We start from the raw sequence: 21,162 nt of genomic DNA, 5'->3' as shown, positions 1-21,162 counted from the left end.
TGCTATGGTATAGTATAGCCTGTTCCCATCAGATCTTGGAAGCGAAGCGAAGTCAGTACTTGGATGGGAGACCAAGGGAGCCCATGGCAAAACCACCTCTGCTTAATCACTTGCCTTGAGAACCCTGTGGAGGTTGCCGGAACTCGGCTGCTACACACACAAATCTGTCTTGAGTCTCAGTGAGAAACGCAGATGATAAATAGCAGAAATAAAAATAAATCCAGAATGGAACAGTGATTATGAAAAGTATCACCCTAGTAGGGGTGCCAGCCTCCATGTGGAGGAGGAGGAGATCGGATTTATACCCCGCCCATCACTACCTGAAGGAGTCTCAGAGCGGCTTACAAACTCCTTTCCCTTCCCCTCCCCACAACAGACACCCTGTGAGGTAGGTGGGGCTGAGAGAGCTCTGAGAGAATCGCTCTTGAGAGAACAGCTCTGAGAGAACTTGTGACTGACCCAAGGTCACACCAGCAGCTGCATGTGGAGGAGTGGGGAATCAAACCCGGTTCTCCCAGATTAGAGTCCGCACACTTAACCACTACACCAAACTGGCTCTCAGTGGGGACTGTGGGGACGGGGGATCTCCTGGAATTACACCTCAACTCCAGGCTACAGAGATCAGTTCCCCCAGAGAAAATGGCTACTTTGGAGGGTGGACTCCATGGCATTGTAACCCACTGAGGTCCCTGTCCTCCTTAGGCTCCACCCCACATTTCCAGGAGTTTCCCAACCTGGATCAGGCAACCCAACCCCACACCTCCCGCCAGTGGCCTGGAGGGACCTGGTATCCCTTACACCCTAAAAATATTAAACAGTAAAATCTAAAAAGCACAAAACCCAGCAATGACTATTGGCAAAAGAACAGGCACTGGTTGTCAAGAGGAAAAGGATGTTTTAAAAATCAAGGGAAGCACAGGTTTTAAATATTCAGAGACTGCACGTAGCCACGTTGGTCCAAACCAAAATCCCAAATAATAATCTAGTACCTTTTATAAAGACCAAGGAAAATCCCCCAAAACAAAACAGTGGGCAAGCTTTTGGGCTCTCCAAAATGTCATCCCCAAATCTACAGTAGGACATTTTTGACAGCCGAAAAAGACAGGGGAAGCTGAAAATCGGGAAGGAACTTGTGAAAGAGCCTCTGGCCAGAATAAACCTTCAGAGAAGTTTCTTCAAAGCCCTGACACGCGCCCGTATTTTGCTGTTTGAGAACTACATCTCCCAAAAGCCCTTGTGAGCCCGGGACTTCCCACGGCGCAATCCTAACTCCCTTTGATTTCAGTGTATTTAGGAAAGGTGCAGCTGTGTTTGGGACGGCACCGTAGGAGTTAAGGTGACTGTAGTGTTTCTCCCCCCTAGAACGGTCTGTGGGGAGGTTCAGGAAAGTGAATTGCACCAGTGATTTCTTCACTTCCTGGTCTTGGTTTTCCTAAATTAGAGTGGAAAATTTGGCTTCTGCAGGACTTTTGGCTTCTGCAGGAAAGGTGAGTTGGCGAGGAGACCTTGTGGAAATAAATGGAGGGGGGGGGGTTTAAGGTTGCCAGCCTCCAGATGGAGCCTGGAGATGCCCTGGAATTACGGTTGCTCTCCAGACTATAGAGATCAGTTCCCCTGGAGAAAATGGCTTATTTGGAGCATGAACTCGGTGGGAAACACTAAGTTCCATGAACACAACTCCAGGAATTTCCCAACGGAGTTGGCAACCTTGGGGTTGGGGAGCGAGAATGGAAGGAGGGGCAGAAAAAAGCGGGCTGGAACAAGGTAATACAGATGAGTGGGGGTTTTTTGTCACTTGATTGTGTTCATTGTTATGTAGTCCTGCCATGGCTGTTCTTATTGACAGTATCTTTCAAAGTAAAGTCTGCTGTACCATAGTTGTTAATCTTCTGTTTGGATATGATGATGATTCCCGTTTTTAAAAACTTGGCACCCCCAGATCTCTCTTGCGTAGTAGATTACTTGCTTTTCAGGAGCATGCTGGGAAGTTGTACTAAAACGTACAACTGGTTGTCATCGCTGGGGAAGCTGCGATTCTTGTGCTGGATTGTTTTATTTATTTATTTTGTTTATTTAATTTATACCCTGCCCTCCCCTCTGAAGCACGTTCAGGGTGTCTTACAAGACCACTTGGCATCATAAAACAACATAAAACCATCTGGATACAATACACAATACAATTAAAAACAAATTAAAACAGTTTAGGACAACAATATATACAACATATTCATAAAGTGCCGTGTATAGTTTAACTAGGTCTCAGGAGTAGGTAGACTTCTATGGCTATTCAGCTCCAGGCCACCAATAGAGAATCAACTGGGGGGGTAGGAAAGGGGTGTCCACCAGTGTTCCCTCTAAGCTGAGTTAGTGTGAGCTAGCTCACAGTTTTTTAGCCTCTGGCTCACACATTTTTGTCTCAGCTCAGGAAGGATGGCTCCAGAGCAAACTAATTTATGCAGCAGCCAAATCGCTCGCTCACAATATTAATGCCAAGTAGCTCACAAAGTAGAATTTTTGCCCACAAGACTCCTCAGCTTAGAGGGAGCACTGGTCTCCACTGCCTTAATCAAAAGCTTGGTGGAAGAGCTCCGTTTTACGGGCCCTGTGGGATTGTAATAAATCCCGCAGGGCCCTGATCTCATATGGGAGCTCATTCCACCAACCAGGGGCCTAACTTGCCCCCACCATTCCCACAGAAGATTCAAAATGTGCTCTGAACAGGCCTTCCCTTAATCAGTGACACAGAACAAAAGGCGTGGTCCTCTTTACTTCGTCTCAATGCCAGCTTTAAGAGTGACACGGAACACCTCTTCAGACATAAGACACTAACAGAAGAAACAGAGTGTGTGGACAGGAGATTAGCGATTAGGCACACCTGTCCTGGTCTTCAGCCCGTATTTCAGACTCTGTAAATATCTGGATTGATCAGTAACTCTGATCAACAGGACATAGCTTTAAGTCCGACAACCTTTGACCATCCGTAGTGCCTGTGGAGCTAGCTTGTTAATCATTGTACCAATGTAAGCATTCCTAAGACAATCTTCCTAAAAGTATCTGTTTCCTCTGGTTTCTGGACGTGAGCCCTCAACCGCAGCGTTTGGTGGGGGTGGGGGGGGGCAGAGTGTGCTTAAAATAAACGCTTGCTGCCTTGAGAGGCAGACTGCTTTTCTACCCTCGAGAGAGAGTTGTCTCTGTGATTCCTTCAAGAGTGGTAAAAGGCATTGCTGCCCCCCCCCTGGACTCATGTTGGATTACACAGAGTGAGTCACCACCATCGAGGGATGGAACATCCAATAAACAAAGACAATAGGATTAGGGTTGTATAACCAACCAGATGTCTGAAAACAGAACTGAAGCAAAGCACAAATGTCCACACGACACATTGGGTGCGTTCAGATGCGGCGTTTGCAACGGTATAGGCGCCAGTTGCAATCGGTGTACTTACCGGCGTTCACATGTGGAACATCTGCCTTCCGTCCCTAACCGTTGCAAAACCCTTTAAACCGTTGTACTCTGTCACTAGGTCCCCAAGTGGTGGTATCCTGAGTACAACGGTTGTAATCGGTTTACCCCCGTCTGACCGCTCTCCACCGGTGTCTAGCCACTTCCGTTCGGAAGCCCGAGGCTTCCGATTTTCGCCCGCCATTTTTTTTTAAGGTTGCCGATATGCGCTTGGGCGAAGTTTTGCCCCGGCGTTTGTTTTTTTAAAAAAAGAAAAGGCCCTTAGTTTAACTTTCCGGAGGAGTCCGGGACTTCAGGGAGGCCAGTTTGGGCTTTAAACTTTAAAGGTAAGTCCTTACCTTTAAACTTTAAATGTAATAGGGGGTGTTTTGAGCATGCGCAAAGATTGCCATTTTGTGGATGGCTGCCTATGCGCATGCTCAAATCGAGGTTTTTTTTTAAAAAAGCCGATGCCCGCAGCATGTGAACGGGCATACAGCGATGGGCTCCGCTGTAAGGGAGGTAAGTGTGATCGCGTTTCAGCCGGCATTAACTGCACCGGTTCCAACCGGTACAGTTTATGCCGGCTGAAACAGCACGTCTGAACGCACCCATTAAATGATGTAAGATTACACAGCGGGATCCAACTTACAGTACACTATACACAGTAGTATAGACCACAGTCCTTAATAATTTATCCACGTAACTTTGTGAATCTTTTAGTACATGTGAATCATTTAGTGAATGGCTGCCTATGCGCATGCTCAAATCGAGTTTTTTTTTTAAAAGCCGATGCCCGCAGCATGTGAACGGGCATACAGCGATGGGCTCCACTGTGAGGGAGGTAAGTGTGATCGCGTTTCAGCCGGCATAAACTGCACCGGTTCCAACCGGTACAGGTTTTGCTGAAACGCCGCGTCTGAACGCACCCATTAAATGATGTAAGATTACACAGCGGGATCCAACTTACAGTACACTATACACAGTAGTATAGACCACAGTCCTTAATAATTTATCCACGTAACTTTGTGAATCATTTAGTACAGTGCAGCTCTATTGCCTGCATAGGAAAGACCTCTTGAATAATTTCAGTTTTGCGTAGTTTGCAGAACTCTCCCCACACGTTCCCCAGAGAGCACTGCGTTCAGGGCCCCAGAACCGACTGGCCCTCCCGAGTCTTAAGGAGGCCAGGCTGGTGACAACCAGGGCGCGGGCCTTCTTGGTAGCGGCTCCATCCTAGGGGGATGAGCTTCCAGTGGCGATCAGGACCCTGCGGAGCCTATTACAGTTCCACAGGGCCCATAAAACGGAGCTTTTCCGCCAGGCTTTTGGAGCCGCCGCCACCTTTAACAACTAGGATAAGAAGCCCTGCTGCCTCTGGAACTTATACTAACAGCCTGTGCCAGCCGTTGGAAAGACACCGAAGGACAACTACAGAAGACCTGCGAGCCGCCTCGGGAAGAGAGAGTCGATGGCAGCCATCACAAATTTTATAACAGCAGATCTAGCACTTATTTGGTATTATAGAATTGTAATTTGGTTTTAATACTGTTTTCATTGATTTATTGTATCATTTTAAATGCTCTCTGCTGGTTTTATGTAAGCTGCCCTGAGCCGGCGCTCACTGGAAGGGCGAGGTATAAATCTGAATAATAAATAAATAAAATAAATAAAACCAGAAAAGGGGGGGGGGCTTTCTGGCTTCCTCAGGCAGGCATGCTCCAACTTTTCCTGTATGCCGGAAATGGTCTCCATTTTGTGGTCCTGATCAACTTTGGTCTTTTTAACATTTTGTTTGTCTGTATGATGTTATTCATACCAGAGGCTTCCTCAACAATCCTTTGGGTTTCAAAGTTAAATCTCCTGGAAGTGGGGAATAAATACAGTTCGAGTGTCAGACTAGGATTGGGGGGTCCCCACTTGGATGCATAAGCGTGCTGGATGACCCTGGGCCGGTCATACCCTCTCGGACTGACCTACCTCCCAGTGGGGGTTGTTGGAAGGATAAAATGGGGGAGAGGAGAACTGTGAACACAGGAAGCTGCCTTATGTCTGAACCTGACCCTGGGTCCATCAAGGTCAGTATTGTCTACTCAGACTGGCAGCGGCTCTCCAGGGTCTCGGGCAGAGGTCTTTCACAGCACCCACTGCCTGGTCCCTTTTCTTTTTTTAGCTGGAGGTGCTGGGGATTGCACCTGGGCCCATCTGCATGCCACTGAGCCACAGCCTCTCTCCAGAGTTGAATGTAAGCTGTTTTTGAGGTCATTCATTCATAGGGTCACTGTTAAGTCATAAGCAACTTGATGGCATATAACGTGCACAGTATATTTTTATCCTGCCCTTTCTCTCAAAAGCTCAGGGTAGCCCATATGGTGATCGTTATCCATTGCAATTCAGCAGCCTCTCTTTCCAACTGATTTCTAATTGCAACTGATAATGAAGCTCAAGACAATGCATTCACTTGGACTGAACCGAGACCTAGCTTTCCTGTCTCATTACCAATGCCGATTTCTCTACACCTACTACCTCTCTGCATATCACGCCTAGTCCAATCACACCTGCTATTGTCATTTGCCTGCTAATGTCATTTGGCATCTGAAATCACTCCACTTTCCGATATATAGGATAGATGGACTCCCATTCTAGCTGTATCGGAAGTGAGGAGTGACACACAAAATCTCCTCCCCTGCCACAAATTTAGTCAGTCTTTAAGTTGCTCCTGGACTCTTACTCTTTTCTACTGCTACAGACAGACTAACATAACTACCCATCTTGATCTGCCCCAGATAGAGTGTTGCATCCAGTGCTCCCTCTAAGATGTGGAGTCTTGTGAGCAAAAATTCTACTTTGTGAGCTACTGGTATTAAAGTTGTGAGCGAGTAATTTGGCTGGTCTATAAATTAGTTTGCTCTGGAGCAGTCCTTCCTGAGCTAAGAAAAAAATGTGTGAGCCAGAGGCTAAAATACTGTGAGCTAGCTCACACTAACTCAGCTTAGAGGGAACACTGGCTTCCATCTATACCTTGTGGCTAATAGCCACCGACGGACCTCTGCTCCATCTGTTTATTCAATCCCTCCTTGAAGCTGTCTGTGCTTGTAGCCGCCGCCACTTCTTACGGCTGTGAGTTCCACGTGTTCATTATAAGAACATAAGAGAAGCCATGTTGGATCAGGCCAGTGGCCCAAAATAGAGAAGTAAAGAACGATGTTGTATGCTGAATTGGGTCTCCATTGGGGAGAAAAGCGTGGATTAAATATCTAAATAAATAAATGAAAAACGGGAAGGTTATTCATCACTTTCCCAGATCCCAGTTGGACACTCTGGTCACTCCTCCACCACACTGACCTGCTTCAGAATCCAGTCCAGGACAGACTTAAGCAGAGAAACTAAGCAACGTATGTCAGGGGGACAAGATCCAAGAGCCGTGTGTAATGCTGAAACGGGGAGACTCGTGGGGTGGCCTTTTGGTGTGTGAATATATGCAGTGTGATGATTAGGGGAGGGTGTTCATTTGTGAAACTGTGGATCTGTGCTGTCTTCCAGAGTAGAGACACCAGAAGAGAAATTACACCGAGTGGTGTAGGAAATCTCCCGAATATTGAGGATGCGGCTTGGTCTCCGTGCAGCGACTGTGGAAGAGGCACATCTTACGAATAATCGACAGGTGGCCATGCTGGAGGGGCAGGTGAGAATGCGGAGTTCTCCAGAGGGGCTCGGCACTCACAAGCCGGCTCGCTGGTTCCTACCATGAAGCAAAAATTCAGCCTCTGTATCTGGCTGTTCCCCTTCTGTGTGAGAGCCAGTTTGGTGTAATGGTTAAGTGCACAGACTCTAATCTGGGAGAACTGGGTTTGATTCCCCGCTCCTCCACTTGCAGCTGCTGGATGACCTTGGGCTAGCCATAGTTCTTTTAGAGCTGTTCTCGAGAGAGCTCTCTCAGCCCCACCTACCTCACAGGGGAGGGGATTGTGGAGAGGGGAAGGGAAAGGAGATTGTAAGCCGCTCTGAGACTCTGAGTGAAGGGTGGGGTATAAATCCGATTGCCTCCTCCTCTTCCGGTTCTGTGGTCCATAATCTACCAGTGTTCTCCTTGCCTTTCCATTGTAGTCCTGATAATTCCATACAAACCTCCTAGTCCTCAGGATACCTTCTCTTCTTTTTTATGGCTTCTTCTTTCTTCAGATCCTTGTCTCCGGTCCTTTTCCTTTTCTTAAACCAGTGGGTTGGATCCAGACTGAACTGGCAATTTCCACCAATTCCCCCTTCCTGCTGCAAGCCCCCTGCCTACCCGTGTCATTCCTTGGAGTCTCCTGTCCCTCAGGAGCAGTATTTTGTGGAAATCAGCGGGTCACAGTGTGTGAGGTGGGGTTGCCAGCTCTGGGTTGGAATGTACACGGAGATTTTGGGGGTGGAGCCCAAGGAAGGCGGGGTTTGGGTAGGGGAGGGACTTCAGTGGATTATAATGAAATAGACTCCACCTTCCAAAGCAGCCATTTTCTCCAGGTGAAGTTATCTCTGTAGCCTGGAGATCAGTTGTAATAGTGGGAGATCCCCAGCCACGACCTGGAGGCTGGCAACTTTAGTGAGGGGGGAGGCAGGAAAGTCCTGGTGCACAATAGGGAAATTAAATCTCTCCTTCTCCTTCCCTCCTGCAAAAGACCTATCATGCTTCCTCTCCGTGTGGCCAGCATGCTGATCTTAAACCCAGACAGCAGAGATGCACGGAAGGGAGTAACTAAGTAATACAAAAGATACAAGGATCAAACCATGCAAAAAATAACAAAGAATATATATTCAGCGATCAATGAGTATAATAATCTCAACCTAAATGAACAGGGTGGTTTTTCAAAAATACAGAATAGTCGTCAGAAACTCAAAAGTACACGGTCCAAATAGCACAATGCAGGTCCATAAAAAGCATATATATTTTTTTATTTGAAGCTTCTTGTTTTAAGGAATAGCACTTTGGTTACAAGGACACAGACCACGATGTACCGAAATCTTTCTTGAGTCAAAGTGAACCCCAAAAGGAGGCGGGTCAGTTGATCTGCAGCTGTCGTCTTATCTGGGACTGAAGTGTTTGATAGGCTTGTCTTCCGTTTCTCTCCATCACTGTACGGAGAATGAGAGACAGGTTGGTGCAGTGAACTGATCGGAAAGCGTGAGTCAAAAGTGATAGTGCGTTTTCCGAAGGCCAAGGGAGGGGCTGTGGCTCAGTGGTAGAGTGTCTGCTTGGCATGCCGAAGGTCCCAGGTTCAATCCCCGGCATCTCAAGATAAAAGGATCAGGTAGGAGGTGAGGTGAAAGACCTCTGCCTGTGACCCTGGAGAGCCACTGCCAGTCTGAGTAGACAATACTGACTTCGATAGGCCAGAGGCCTGATTCAGTACAAGGTATCTTCATGTTTGCAGGTGTCCCAAGTCGCTTCATTTATTATTATTTATTTTATACATTCTTATGCTGCCCCTCCACCCAATCAGATTCATAGAAGCACAGAGCGGGAAGGGGACCTACAGGCGATCTAGTCCAACCCCCTGCTCAATGTAGGACCAGCCTAGAGCATCCCTGACAAGTGTTTGCCCAGCCGCCGCTTAAAGACTGCCAGGGAAGGGGAGCTCACCACTTCCTGAGGCAGCTGATTCCACTGTGGCACAACTCTTTCTGTAGAAAAATTTTTCTAATATCCAGCCGGTACCTTCCTGCCCTTAATTTAAACCCACTATTGAGAGTCCTGTCCTCTGCTGCCAACAGGAACCGCTCCCTGCCCTCCTCTAAGCGACAGCCCTGCAAACACTTCAAGAGAGCAATCATGTTCCCCCCTCAACCTCCTCTTCTCCAAGCTAAACATTCCCAAGTCCCTCAGCCTTTCCTCATAGGGCTTGGTCTCCAGATTCCCCTAAGTGGAGAACATTAAAAATAATTAAAGCATTTGAACTATTAAAAATACAGTTAAAATGATAAAATAATTCAAAACCCCCCCCCCAAACAGACACATAAACAAATAACACCAGAACCAGGAAGGAGGGTCAGTCACCATTGTGGGAATACTTGTGGTTCAGGTCAGGTCAACTGTGGCGTCCAAGATGTTCACTCGCACTTTCCTGAACTTTTTGTGGGGGATACCTTTCCAAGTCTGGATGAAGAAGTGTAATTTTTATTGCAACTGGTTTCAGATCTTCCAATATTTTGTATGCATGTGTGTGTGTATATAAAATGGATTTTGTGTAGACAGATTTTGTGATCCTCTACAAAGGCTCTGGAATAGGAAGAAACGATCAGCTGGAAAAACGTTTCCTCTTTCAGGGACCACCAGTGTCTTTCGAGGACGTGGCTGTATTCTTCACGGAAGAGGAATGGGCTCTGTTGGATCCGGACCAGAAAGCTCTCTACCAGGAAGTTATGGAGGAAAATTATGAGATGGTGGCTTCTTTGGGTACGGGTTTTTGCCTTTTTGATGTGAACATGGAAGAAGGAGGAGACAGGAAGTTTCTCCCTCAGCCCCTCTTTAATCTAACAGCCCAATATAACAGGCCTTAGAGAGAACATCTTACCTTGCCTCTGTCTAGCCATGGCAGTACATTGGCGTGAATGTATCCAATGCATTTGCAAGTCATATAGCCCTCCTCTCTCAGTTCCTCTATTGACGGAGAGGGCTTTCTTTCCCCGAAGAGGTAAATTTTATCCTAATTAGGTGAGTTTCTGGACGATGGGTTCATCAGTACCATTTAGCCAGGATGTCTACATAGAGAGTCCATGTTCAGAGGTAGGGAAAAATCCAAATGCTAGTGCTGGGGGGGGGGCATTGCAGAGCTGGAAAAAGTGCAGAGGGAGGGGCAACCAAGATGATTAGGGGGGTTGGAGCCCCTTCCTTGTGAGGAAAGGCTGAAGAACTGGGGACATTTCAGTTCAGAAAAGAGACAATGGGGGGGGGGGATGAGAGAGGTTTATAAAATAATGCATGGGGTGAAGAAAGTCGACAAAGAGAAATTTTTCTCCCTCTCCCAAAATACTAGAACTTGAGGGCATCCAATGAACCTGATGGACAATAGGTTCAGGATGGACCAAAAGGAAATACTACTTTACACAGAGAGTGATTAAAATGTGGAATTCACTGCCAGAGGATGTAGCAATGGCCACAGGAATAAACAGCTGTAAAAGGGGATTCGATAGATGCATGGAGGATAAGTCTATCAATGGCTACTAGCCATGGTGACCGAGGGGAACCTCCACATTCAGAGGAACTAAACCTCTGAATCCGAGAGCCAGGAGGCAACATCAGGGGAAGGCCTCAGCTTCTATGCCCTGCTGTTGACCCTCCAGAGGAACTGGTTGGCCACTGTGCGAGACAGGATGCTGGACTAGATGGGCTATTGGTCTGATCCAGCAGGGCTCTTCTTCTGTTTAATGTAGCAAATTGGTGACTTGGCCTCTGTGTCCTGCTTGTGGCCCTTTCGGAGGCGTCTGATTGGTCATTGTATGAAACAGGATGGACCCTTCGTCCGATCCAGCATGGCTGTGCTTGTTTTCTCAGGCACATAACACAACATCCTTGAAGGTCTTCTTTCAGATTTGAGCCTTGGGTCCAGTCCCTGCCGTCTCCACTTAAACAAGGACCTGCCTGAGTAGATCTGGGCAGAAAACCATTACCTGTGTCCTTGGAGAAGACGGCGGCTGTTACAGCAGGTGGCACTCAACTCGATAGACCAGTGGTCTGATGCAGTATGAAGCATTTTCACATCTTCCTGCAATAGGAGGATGAGAGCATCCTCGAAGGGTATAGCCCTTCCTTTGCGTTTTGAAGGTCCCAGGGTCAGTCATGGTGATCCTAGTTGCAAGGATCTTGGGCCAGACACATTCCATTCATTCATTCATTCATTCATTCATTCATTCATTCATTCATTCATTCAATTTATATCCCACGCTCCCCCACTATTGTGGCACTCAGCATGGGTTTCTGTAGTGTAATTGTTGGTTTCTGTTGCAAAGCAGTTATCATGTTGACCTAACACCTGAAAGGTCCCTGGTTCAAAACTGAGCAGAAACAACTGGTTTTCATCAGAAGGGCTGTGGCTCAGTGGAAGAGTTGCTGCTTGGCATGCAGAAGGTCCCAGGTTCAATCCCCAGCATCTCCAGGAAGTAGGTGGTGTGAAAGACCTCTGCCTCAGACCCTGGAGAGCTGCTACCAGTGTGAGCAGACAATATTTATTTACTTAACTGATTCGTACTCTGCCTTTCTTATCTGGACTTGAGATGGATTACACAGAGTGAGTTAATACACTTCATAAGAACATTATGAACATCAGAAGAGCCCTGCTGGAACAGACCAATAGTCCAGCATCCTGTCCCACACAGTGGCCAACCAGTTCCTTTGGCAGGCCAACAACAGGGCAGAGAGGCCCTACTGTGCTCAAGACGCATGAGAGCTGAACGCCTTCCCTTCTGTCTGTTCTGCAGCTCAGAAAATGCTTGCCTGATAGGCTCTAGCCTGTGCCGTCCGGTTCCTGGCACGGCTCTCCCCTCCTCCATGCCCCTTTTCCTCACCAAATCCGTCTCCTTGCTGGCCCTTCTTGCTCTGGGCTCGGTCCCAGATGTATGGGCTTTCCTTTTTTTCTGGGACAAAGATTTTATACATTGCTTGAATATTGGGGGGGGGGAACTCTTTAAATCAGGATCGTCTCCTCTCACCTTGTGCATTTCTTGAGCCCATACAATGGTTGAGTTGGAGCCACAGTGTGTATATTCTCAGTGCACAAACATTATTGCAAGGTATGAGTTTTGGGGGACGTTAATTCATTGGGTTGCCAATGAGCTAGAAGCCATTTGACAGTGCTTCACACACAACCACACGAATGTCCTCTTTTTTCTCCCTTTCCCCAAAGGACTCTCAGTTCTCGGATCAGGCCTCGTTTCCCAGGAACATCGAAAGGAAGGATGGTTCCTCCACGGCTCCGAGGAAGCCGCAAGCCAGGCCGATGTCAGAGTCACAGGTAATGGGGAGGAAGCAAGGCCCTCGAGGGTAGGGGCCGTGTCTCAGTGGAAGAACCTCTGCTTTGTGGGCGGAAGGTCCCCAGTTCAATCCCCAGCATCTGCACTTGAAGGGATCAGGTCGCAGGGGATGTGAAAGACCTCTCTCTGCCTGAGACCCTGGAGAGCTGCTGCCAGTCTGAGGAGATGACTTCTGCGGACCAAAGTTTTAGTGGAGGGCAGCAACAGGAGGTTAAGACTTGGGACCCTCTCTCTTTTCTTCTCTGGCCCCCACGTACCCTTCCCTTCCCTGCAGTATAGCGGTGTTGTAGCCAACAGAGGAGGACCACTTTCTTGCCATCTCGATTGGTTTTAACTTTTTGCTTATTGCCCAAAATCTTGATATCTATATTACCTGTATTTTTTAATCTCTGTAATGTTGTAAATTGCCAATAATAGTAATAATGAATGATGATGGTGATGTCTGATTCAGTACAAGGCAGTCTCAGGGCTATTTTTGGGCAGGAACGGAGTTCCGGCTGGCTCCCAAGTTGGCCACGCCCAGCAGAAACTCATTAGCATAATAGGCCACACCCAACAGCAGCAACTCATTAGGATTGGCTACAGTTAGGGGTGTGTGGCCTAACATGCAAAAAGCCCTGCGTTTTGACAACAAACAAGGTAAAGAGAATAAGAAGCAAAAGGTGGGTGTGGCTGGATGACCACACTTCTGGTAACACGGGGGTGTGGCCTGTTATGCGAATGCGCTGTGCTGTCAGGGTGTGGCCTAATATGCTAATGTGTTCCTGCTGTTGGGTATGGCCTATTATGCTAATGAGTTACTGCTGGGCTTTTTCTACAAAAAAACCCCTGGGCAGTCTCATCTCTTCATGTGAGGGACCAGTTCAGATGATGGAGGGCTCTTCCACTTTGTCTGATGCAGAACGCTGCCTCCATGACAGGTGCCATGTTTCTATAGCTGCTCCTCGTCTGGAACTTACAGCTGCCCCAGGAACAAGTTAGAGGGGGCGATAAATGGACGTGGTGGTGGAAAGGGCCATCGAGTCGCAGCAGAATTATGGTGACCCCCCCCCACACACACAGGATTTTCAAGGCCCAAGGCAAACAGAGGGCATTTGCCCTTGCCTGCCTCTGTGTAGCAGCCTTGGACTTCCTCGGTGGTCTCCCATCCAAGTGCTAACTTGGGCCAACCCTCCTTAGCTTCCGAGATCTGACAAGACCAGGCTAGCCTGAGCCATCCAAGTCAGGGCAGTAAATGTGCAGCTAAAGGTAAAGGTAAAGGTTCCCTTTGCTCGAAAGCCAGTCGAATCCGACTCTAGGGTCGCGGTGCTCATCTCCGTTTCCAAGCCGAAGAGCCAGCGCTGTCCGAAGACGTTTTCCGTGGTCATGTGGCCGGCATGACTAAACACCAAGGCGCACGGAACGCTGTTACCTTCCCACCAAAGTGGTCCCTATTTATCTACTTGCAATTTCTTGCTTTCGAACTGCTAGGTTGGCAAGAGCTGGAACTAGAGACGGGAGTGCACCCCGTCTTGCGGCACCCGGGTCTCGAACTGCTGAACTACCAACCTTCCACAGCCTGCAGTTCAGCGTCTTAACCACTTGAGCCACCGCAGCTCCGAAATGTGCATCTACAGATAAAATAAAATGGAAAATGGCTCATGGCGTACTCCCGTCTTCCCTCTCTGTGATGACCCTTTGTGTTAGCTAGTTTTCTTTGTAGCTAGATCTCTTGGCTAACGAGAGGGATCTTTTGGTTATGCTCTGTGAGAGAGAACTTGTCTCGGAAATGGGAAAGACCAGGCACCATTGTAAATTGATAAAATTTTATTTAAACATAGTCTCTAATAGCAGCTTTTCCATCATCAGCATTAAAAAAAATTACATTATGCACAGCTCTCTAATGCTTTATTTCAATCTTGACAAGATAGGCCAGAAGCAAGGTTTTACACAGCAATGGCATATTGTCTCACCACTCTTGAAGTACTCGTAGAAGAGACGAAAATGACAGCCCTCTGGGTTCCTATGGAGACAAACGTTGGAACAAGGAGACGGGAGCGTACTCCTCTCTCTTGACCCAACCTCCATGGCACCCGGTTTCTCCTTTTATGTCTTTTTTTTTCACCTATCCTGTTTCCCTGTTTAACTAATCAGAAGCCCTGACCTTTAAATTGTTTTATAATCAATTAGAATTGTTAATATTATCTCATCTGACCTTTAGACAAAATAGTTGTTATTGCTATCTTGTTTTTCCCGGGGCTTCCCATCTTTGGAGTTCCGCTTCCTCGCCAGGGTCATCTTGACCCTGTGTGGACAATCATGCAATGACTTTACATAAGGTTTCTTATGCCAAAATATGTCCTAATCTGGAAATATTTAGTTCTAATGTCCATCCCTGGTTCTGGAAAACACCTTACTTCCCTGACCTAGCTAAAACTTGTGTGGAACATAAGAACACAAGAGAAGCCAATGTTGGATCAGGCCAAAGGCCCATCCAGTCCAGCACTCTGCCACACAGTGGCCAGAAATACCAGGTGCCACCAGGAGGTCCACCAGTGGGGCCAGGACACTAGAAGCCCTCCCACTGTCCCCCCCCCCAAGCACCAAGAATACAGAGCATCACTTGCCCCAGACTGAGAGTTCCTATCTATACCTGGTGGCTAAGAGCTGTCTCCTGTGGCAGTGAATTCCATGTGTTAATCACTCTTTGGGTGAAGAAGTCCTTCCTTTGATCTGTTCTAACCCGACTGCTCAGCAGTTTCATTGAGTGAAATTGTGAAAAGCCCCTGCTTATTTTGTGGCCTCACGAGTTATGCGATCTCAACCAGCCAGGCTCCCTATTTATTTAGTACATTTAAGAAAGTGGTGCACAGTGTTTATTCTTCCTCTGAGAACACCAGAGGCGCCTTCCAGTGGCAGAAACAATGAATGCTGCCCTTCACTCTCCTGAGCTCTGGTTCCTCCCCCTTCCTGTTTTCAGATATCGATTGCAGGGGCTTTTCCAGGGGCTCCCCCCTTCCAGTTCTGGAGGAAGAGACATTTGCTACTGACTTCATCAGCTAAACCTTTCCTCCTTGGAGCTCTGACCTAGTACTGTTGGCTGTGGCGTCTCAGGAGGCTGTACAGGGCACCCTGTCTCCCTCAGTGCTTCACAGTGCACTGTTAAGATTTTCCCTGACAACCACTATTATTTTGTTTTATTCTGCATACTTTTTATTTATTAACCTGCTTTCCGCTTCCCAAAGCAGCTTATCGTGTCATTCGCCTTGCTTCCTCCCCTGATTCTCACAACAGCAACTTTGCGAGGTAGGTTAAGTCAAGAGATAGTGACTGGCCCAAGATCACCCTGTGAGCTTCCCTGGCAGAGTGAGGATTTGAACCTGGTTTCCCTCAGATCCCAGACTGACACTCAAACCCATGGGGTCCCCAGCCTTTTTGAGCCTGCGGGCACCAATGGAATTTTGAGAGGGAGTGGAGAACGCCACTCCAAAATGGCTGCCAGAGGAGTCAGAGCCTAATACTAAGAGCCAGTTTGGTGTAGTGGTTAAGAGCGGCAGACTCTAATGTGGAGAACCGGGTTTGATTCCCCACTCCTCTACATGAAGCCAGCTAGGTGACCTTGGGCCAGTCACAGTTCTCTCAGAGCTGTTGTCTTAAGAGCAGTTTTCTCAGAGCTCTCCCAGCCCCACCTACCTCACAGGGTGTCTGTTGTGGGGAGAGGAAGGGAAAGGAGATTGTAAGCCACTCTGAGTGAAGGTGAAGCGATATTAAAATAAAATATTAAGAATGCAGCTAGCCCTCTCCCAGACAAGACCTTTGGTAATTGGTCACCTGGCCCTCAACCCCCACCTTTTTCCCTCCTCCCACCTAAAGCTTGTTTCTAAAAGCCTTTGTAAGGCGTGACCTATTTAGTTAACTGTCAATATCAAACTTGTGGTTAGAAAAAGGTCCAGTAACCATAGGAATAGGACTATGGTCGTGCTTCGAAGGCAGCTAGGTACGCAAATTTGTAACAGCAAGCTAAGGCATATCCTGTAACAGGAAAAGGTTTTTGTGTAAAAGAAAATTCCACTTTGCTTGTGTGACGTATACCCAACGCTGTGAACTGGCTGCATAAAAAGTCTTGTATCTGTGCATTTGGGGGTTCAGCCATTTTCAAGCACCTCGGTGCTGGCTGGACCGGACGTCATTAAACCCTGTCCTCCTGCAGAATCTGGTGTGATCTCATAAGTCTGGACATAGGCTCCTCTCCCGTGCTTCAAAGGGCAGGGTATAAATCCAACTCTTCTTCTAAAATGGCTGCTGCAGGATAGGGAGCCAAATGTGATACCTCCCTTAACACTTTGCAACTATGGGAAACACCTTCATTTGAATGAGGAGAGCCAGTAACAAGCCCTGCCTTACAATGGCTCTTCCCACTACCCGAAAAGCTTGCCTGGTGCCGAGCGAAGTATTGGCGGGTGCCGTGGTGCCCGTGGGCACCATGTTGGGGGATCCCTGTTCTAACCACTATGTGACACTCACTCTCAGATAAATATCCTCCACACATTTTATCAGTTTGTCTGAAGCACTCCTAACTTAGGTTTAATGTTGTTAGCGTCGTCGTTTGTTTTCTGAGGTGTCTTTTCTATAGAGATTCAGGGCTCTCCTGTCTTCTGAGGGTCCCAAGACTCATCGCTGTGTTTCTCTCTTTATTCCAGCAGCAGGTGTGAGGGAAACCGAGAGTGAGGGAGAAACAGGTGGGGGATCTTCAGGAAGAGACGAGTGCCTGCAGGTTGAAGCGGAAACTGAGAATCGAGACAGAGCGAAGAAGCGACAGAAAAGGAAACCCAGTCTTAAGAGACCTGAGAGGATCCAGACAGGAGAGAAACTATATAAACACACCAAATGTGGAAAGAACATAAATAAAAGGAAGGACCTTCCTTCACACCAGAGGTGCCATACAGGGGATAAACGGTACACGTGCCTAGAGTGTGGTGAGAGCTTCAGCCAGAACAGAGATTTTTTTGCTCATCAAAGAGTGCACACAGGGGAGAAGCCCTATAAATGTCTTGAGTGCGGAAAGAGCTTTCGCAGGAACGACCACCTGATTTCGCACCAAAGAGTGCACAGAGGGGAGAAGCCGTATCGATGCTTTGAGTGTGGGAAGTGCTTCTGCCGGAGCACAAGCCTTACTGCGCATCAAAGGATGCACACAGGTGATAAACCGTATCAGTGCTCGGAGTGTGGGAAGCGCTTCAGTCAGAATGCTCACCTTTTTTCCCACAAAGGGATCCACAAAGGGGAGAAACCATATAAATGTTTGGAGTGTGGCAAAAGCTTCATTCGGAGAGCACACCTTTCCTCACACCAAAGCATCCATACAGGGGAGAGACCATATAAATGCCTCAAATGCGGAAAGAGCTTCCGTCGGAGTGACCACCTGACCTCCCATCAGAAAGTCCACGGAGAGTAGAAACCGTGTCAAGGAAGGTTTTCTCCAGATACTGAGTGCTCACACCTTTTGCTGGGCCCAGACTTGGATTGTTAAGAAGCCCGATCTCATTAGATCTCAGAAGCTGACACAATCTGTGTTGGCTATCTTGCATTTTTTTTACTAAAAATTCTGTTTGTAAGTCTTATTGTTTGTATATCTACGATGTTAATGTTATACCATTTCCTGTTGTTATTTCTTCATATTTTCAATAAAATTTAATTTTTAAAAAAATCTCAGAAGCTAAGCAAGGTCGGCCTTAGCTAATATTTGGATGGGCAACTTCCACGGAATACCAGGGGCGTGATGCAGAGGCAGGCAGTGGCAAAACCACCTCTGAAACGTCTCTTGCCTAAAAACAAGTGCATAACACTAAAGAGCCAGAACTTCTGGCTGCTAGACAATATTAGGATCTGCTGGCTATTCTACACACAATGTCATACGATAATAATAATTATTATTCCTAGACTAGATGTCACAAACAGCCAGAAGGTTTTAAAGGGTCATGCCCGCATACAGCCTCTCTCCCTCCCGTCCCCTTCCTTACTTCATGGACACCAAGACCAGTGGCAGATGTCCCAGTTTTTCAAAGCCTTTAGTTTAAGCACCCGACATCCCTGCTGGTCTCCCATCCAAGTCCTAACCAGGGCTGACCCTGCTTAGCTTCTGAGATCTGATGAGATCGGGCTAGCCTGGGCTATCCAGGTCATTGTCTGCAGAGGCAGGCAGTGGCAAACCACTTCTGACCACCTCTTGCCTTGAAAGCGCCACGAGAGGTTGCCCAAAATCAGCTGCCACTTGATGGTGCTTTGTACCACCAGTCCAAAAGCAGAGCAGGATTCTAAACTCCAGTGTAATCCTGGTCTAGAATCCTGATTTGGGCAGAAGAAACAAGCTCCCATTTGTCCATGTGCCTGATGTTCCTGCATCATGAGAATTAGTTAAACAGAAAGCTTTCTAGTCAGGATGTGCACCGTCGCGTTCTGAGTTCGGGAGGAATGGAGAGAAGAGAAAAAGGGGAGCCTGTGAGAAAGGCCGACTTATCCATTAGGCACAGTGCCTAGGGCCTGTAATACTTTTATTTTTAAATTTTTTTTTAATTATTTTAATCATAAAAATATACATTGAATAAACATTAACGTCATATACAAGCTATGTAATTTCATTTTTACATAGAAAACAGTATATATACATATAGTGTATTTTGAGCAGATATATCTAGAATATATGACTTGTTATAATAACAAACAACAAAAAAAATAACTGAATAACCATTTACAAACTCAAAAATTAAAATTAAATAATCGGGCCTGTAATACTTTTAGGGGGCCGTGAGAATGTTTTAATTTCTTTTAAAATCAGAAGAAAAAAGAAACGCTTAGGGTCGAAGAGAACGTTTTTAATTTTTTTCTCCTATCAAAAAAACCCAAAAATGTTTAGGGCCCACGAAAATCTATTAAATTTTGTTTAAAACTGGAAAAAATGTTGAAGTATTTATTTAAAGTTATATAAAAATAATTTTTAATCTTGATGTTATTGGGGTGGGAGGGGCCCAGGAAGGCATAAGCACCTTGTGCCCATGAAACTTTTAGACCGACAAAAGTGTTTTATTTTTCCCCATAAATAAGAGGAAAAAAATGTAGTAGTCATAACTCATTTTCATGCCTTTAGGCCTTGAAAATATGATTGTGTTCGTCTTTACACCAATGCAGTCATAAAATATAATTTTAAATATCTCTTGTGGAGGAAGGAGGCAAGGCCCAAGAAGGTAAAAGTGCCTGGGGCCCACGCATGTAATTTCATAGAAACAGAGGTGCAGGAGCTCATTAGCATAACTCATTAGCATAACTTATTTGCATATGCCCAGGGGTCGTTTCGTAGAAAAAGAGCTAGGGGGACTCATTAGCATAACTCATTAGCATATGCCACACCCCCTGACATCATAAGGCCCGGCGGTGGACCTGCAAGGCCAGCGGGAGTGCGAGGAAGCCCCGCCAAGGCCCTCCCTGGCCCCAGGCAGGCAGGGGTGGGGAGAGGCGGGGAGGAAGCAACTTACCCTCCCTCTTCTCCTGCCTCCTCTTGCCTCCCCGCCCCTGCACCTCACCCGGGGGAACTGCGTTCCCCCATGATCCCCCCCGAAATGACCTCTGCATATGCCACACCCCCTGACATCACCGGAAGTGTGTCAGAAGGCAACACCCGCCACTCAGGCTCCACTGGACTCTCTTGGATTGCTAGCTTTTGGGGGGGGGGTGCAGATCTGTCCTTGAAGAGGAGGGAGAGCTTGTACCTGAATAAAACTTGGTCTTAAAGGTGCCACTGGACTGTTTTGGACTGGGGCCAGGACAGGGGTGGTTCTGCAAGTTACTTGGCTGCTTCTTGCTCTGACTGAGGGCTGCTGGGAGCAGGGGGCGGGGCTTGTTGTATGTGCCTGCCCCCTGGGCTCTTTACTGCCGGAGCGCCGCTCCTGTGCGCTCCTGCAGGAAATGACCCCTGGTTGGTTCCAGGATCCTGGCGAGCTATTGTTCTTAAGTGACAAGCTCAACCCGTTCCTAGAACAGTTTGAGGAATGGCTTACGCTCAATACATAACACAAGGTCAGTCACCCTGGAGGAAATGGCTGCTTTGGAGGATGGACTCCAGAGCGTCATACCCGGCTGAGGTCCCTCCCCTTCCCAAATTCTGCCCTCTCCGGGCTCCCCCCCCCCAAAAAAAAATCTCTAGGGATGTCCCAACTCAGAGCTAGTGGCAACCCTATTCCCAGCCCAGAGCCAGCAAAATCAGGCGGTCAGAAGCCCTGCTGGCCTTAGCCCCTGTCGCTCTCTAAAAGCGCCAGTGGGGGCCCATGAGCCCATGTTGGTGCACAAATCCGTGCCCGCGTGACCCCTTAGCCGAATTGGAATCACACAGTCGGAGTCCAACGAGTTAGATGAATATCTGTTTAATGCACTGAAAACAGGGAATACAGGGCTGAATGCCTTAGGTTTAGCACCTCAGCAATTCCAAAACGGTATTCTGCCATAACCAGGAAGGGCAGAAGGTCTTATACCCCAAATGACATCACATATAGTTTATACATTAAAGAATCTCTAATTGGTACCAAGCCATTGACATCATACAAGCATCATTTGACTTTAAACCTTACCATTGATCCCTTATGTATTGTCAGTGATTACATTTGCTTATCTGCTCTTCGGAGAAATGGGAACATTCGGGAACACTGAGAACCTTTCTGACCTTAGTGAAGCTAGTCCCTCTTTCCC

General features: G+C 47.3%; 1 protein-coding gene across 1 annotated transcript in view; it reads left to right on the top strand.

The window, feature by feature from the left end:
* The first annotated feature begins 1,300 nt into the window (after nucleotides 1-1,300).
* Nucleotides 1,301-21,162, top strand: part of LOC107106594 (zinc finger protein 420-like) — a 32,842-nt gene continuing 12,980 nt past the window's right edge. Inside the window, exons 1-6 of the mRNA XM_015406775.1 lie at nucleotides 1,301-1,487; nucleotides 6,985-7,126; nucleotides 9,745-9,874; nucleotides 12,321-12,428; nucleotides 17,127-17,877; nucleotides 20,244-20,253. Coding sequence (XP_015262261.1) covers nucleotides 7,046-7,126; nucleotides 9,745-9,874; nucleotides 12,321-12,428; nucleotides 17,127-17,877; nucleotides 20,244-20,253 — 1,080 coding nt within the window. The 5' untranslated portion in view covers nucleotides 1,301-1,487; nucleotides 6,985-7,045. The remainder of the gene's footprint in view (nucleotides 1,488-6,984; nucleotides 7,127-9,744; nucleotides 9,875-12,320; nucleotides 12,429-17,126; nucleotides 17,878-20,243; nucleotides 20,254-21,162) is intronic.

Source organism: Gekko japonicus, unplaced genomic scaffold (genome assembly GCF_001447785.1).
Source record: "Gekko japonicus isolate JY-2015 unplaced genomic scaffold, Gekko_japonicus_V1.1 scaffold542, whole genome shotgun sequence".
NCBI classification, from domain to species: domain Eukaryota; kingdom Metazoa; phylum Chordata; class Lepidosauria; order Squamata; family Gekkonidae; genus Gekko; species Gekko japonicus.
This window is presented reverse-complemented; position numbering and strand designations above follow the sequence as displayed.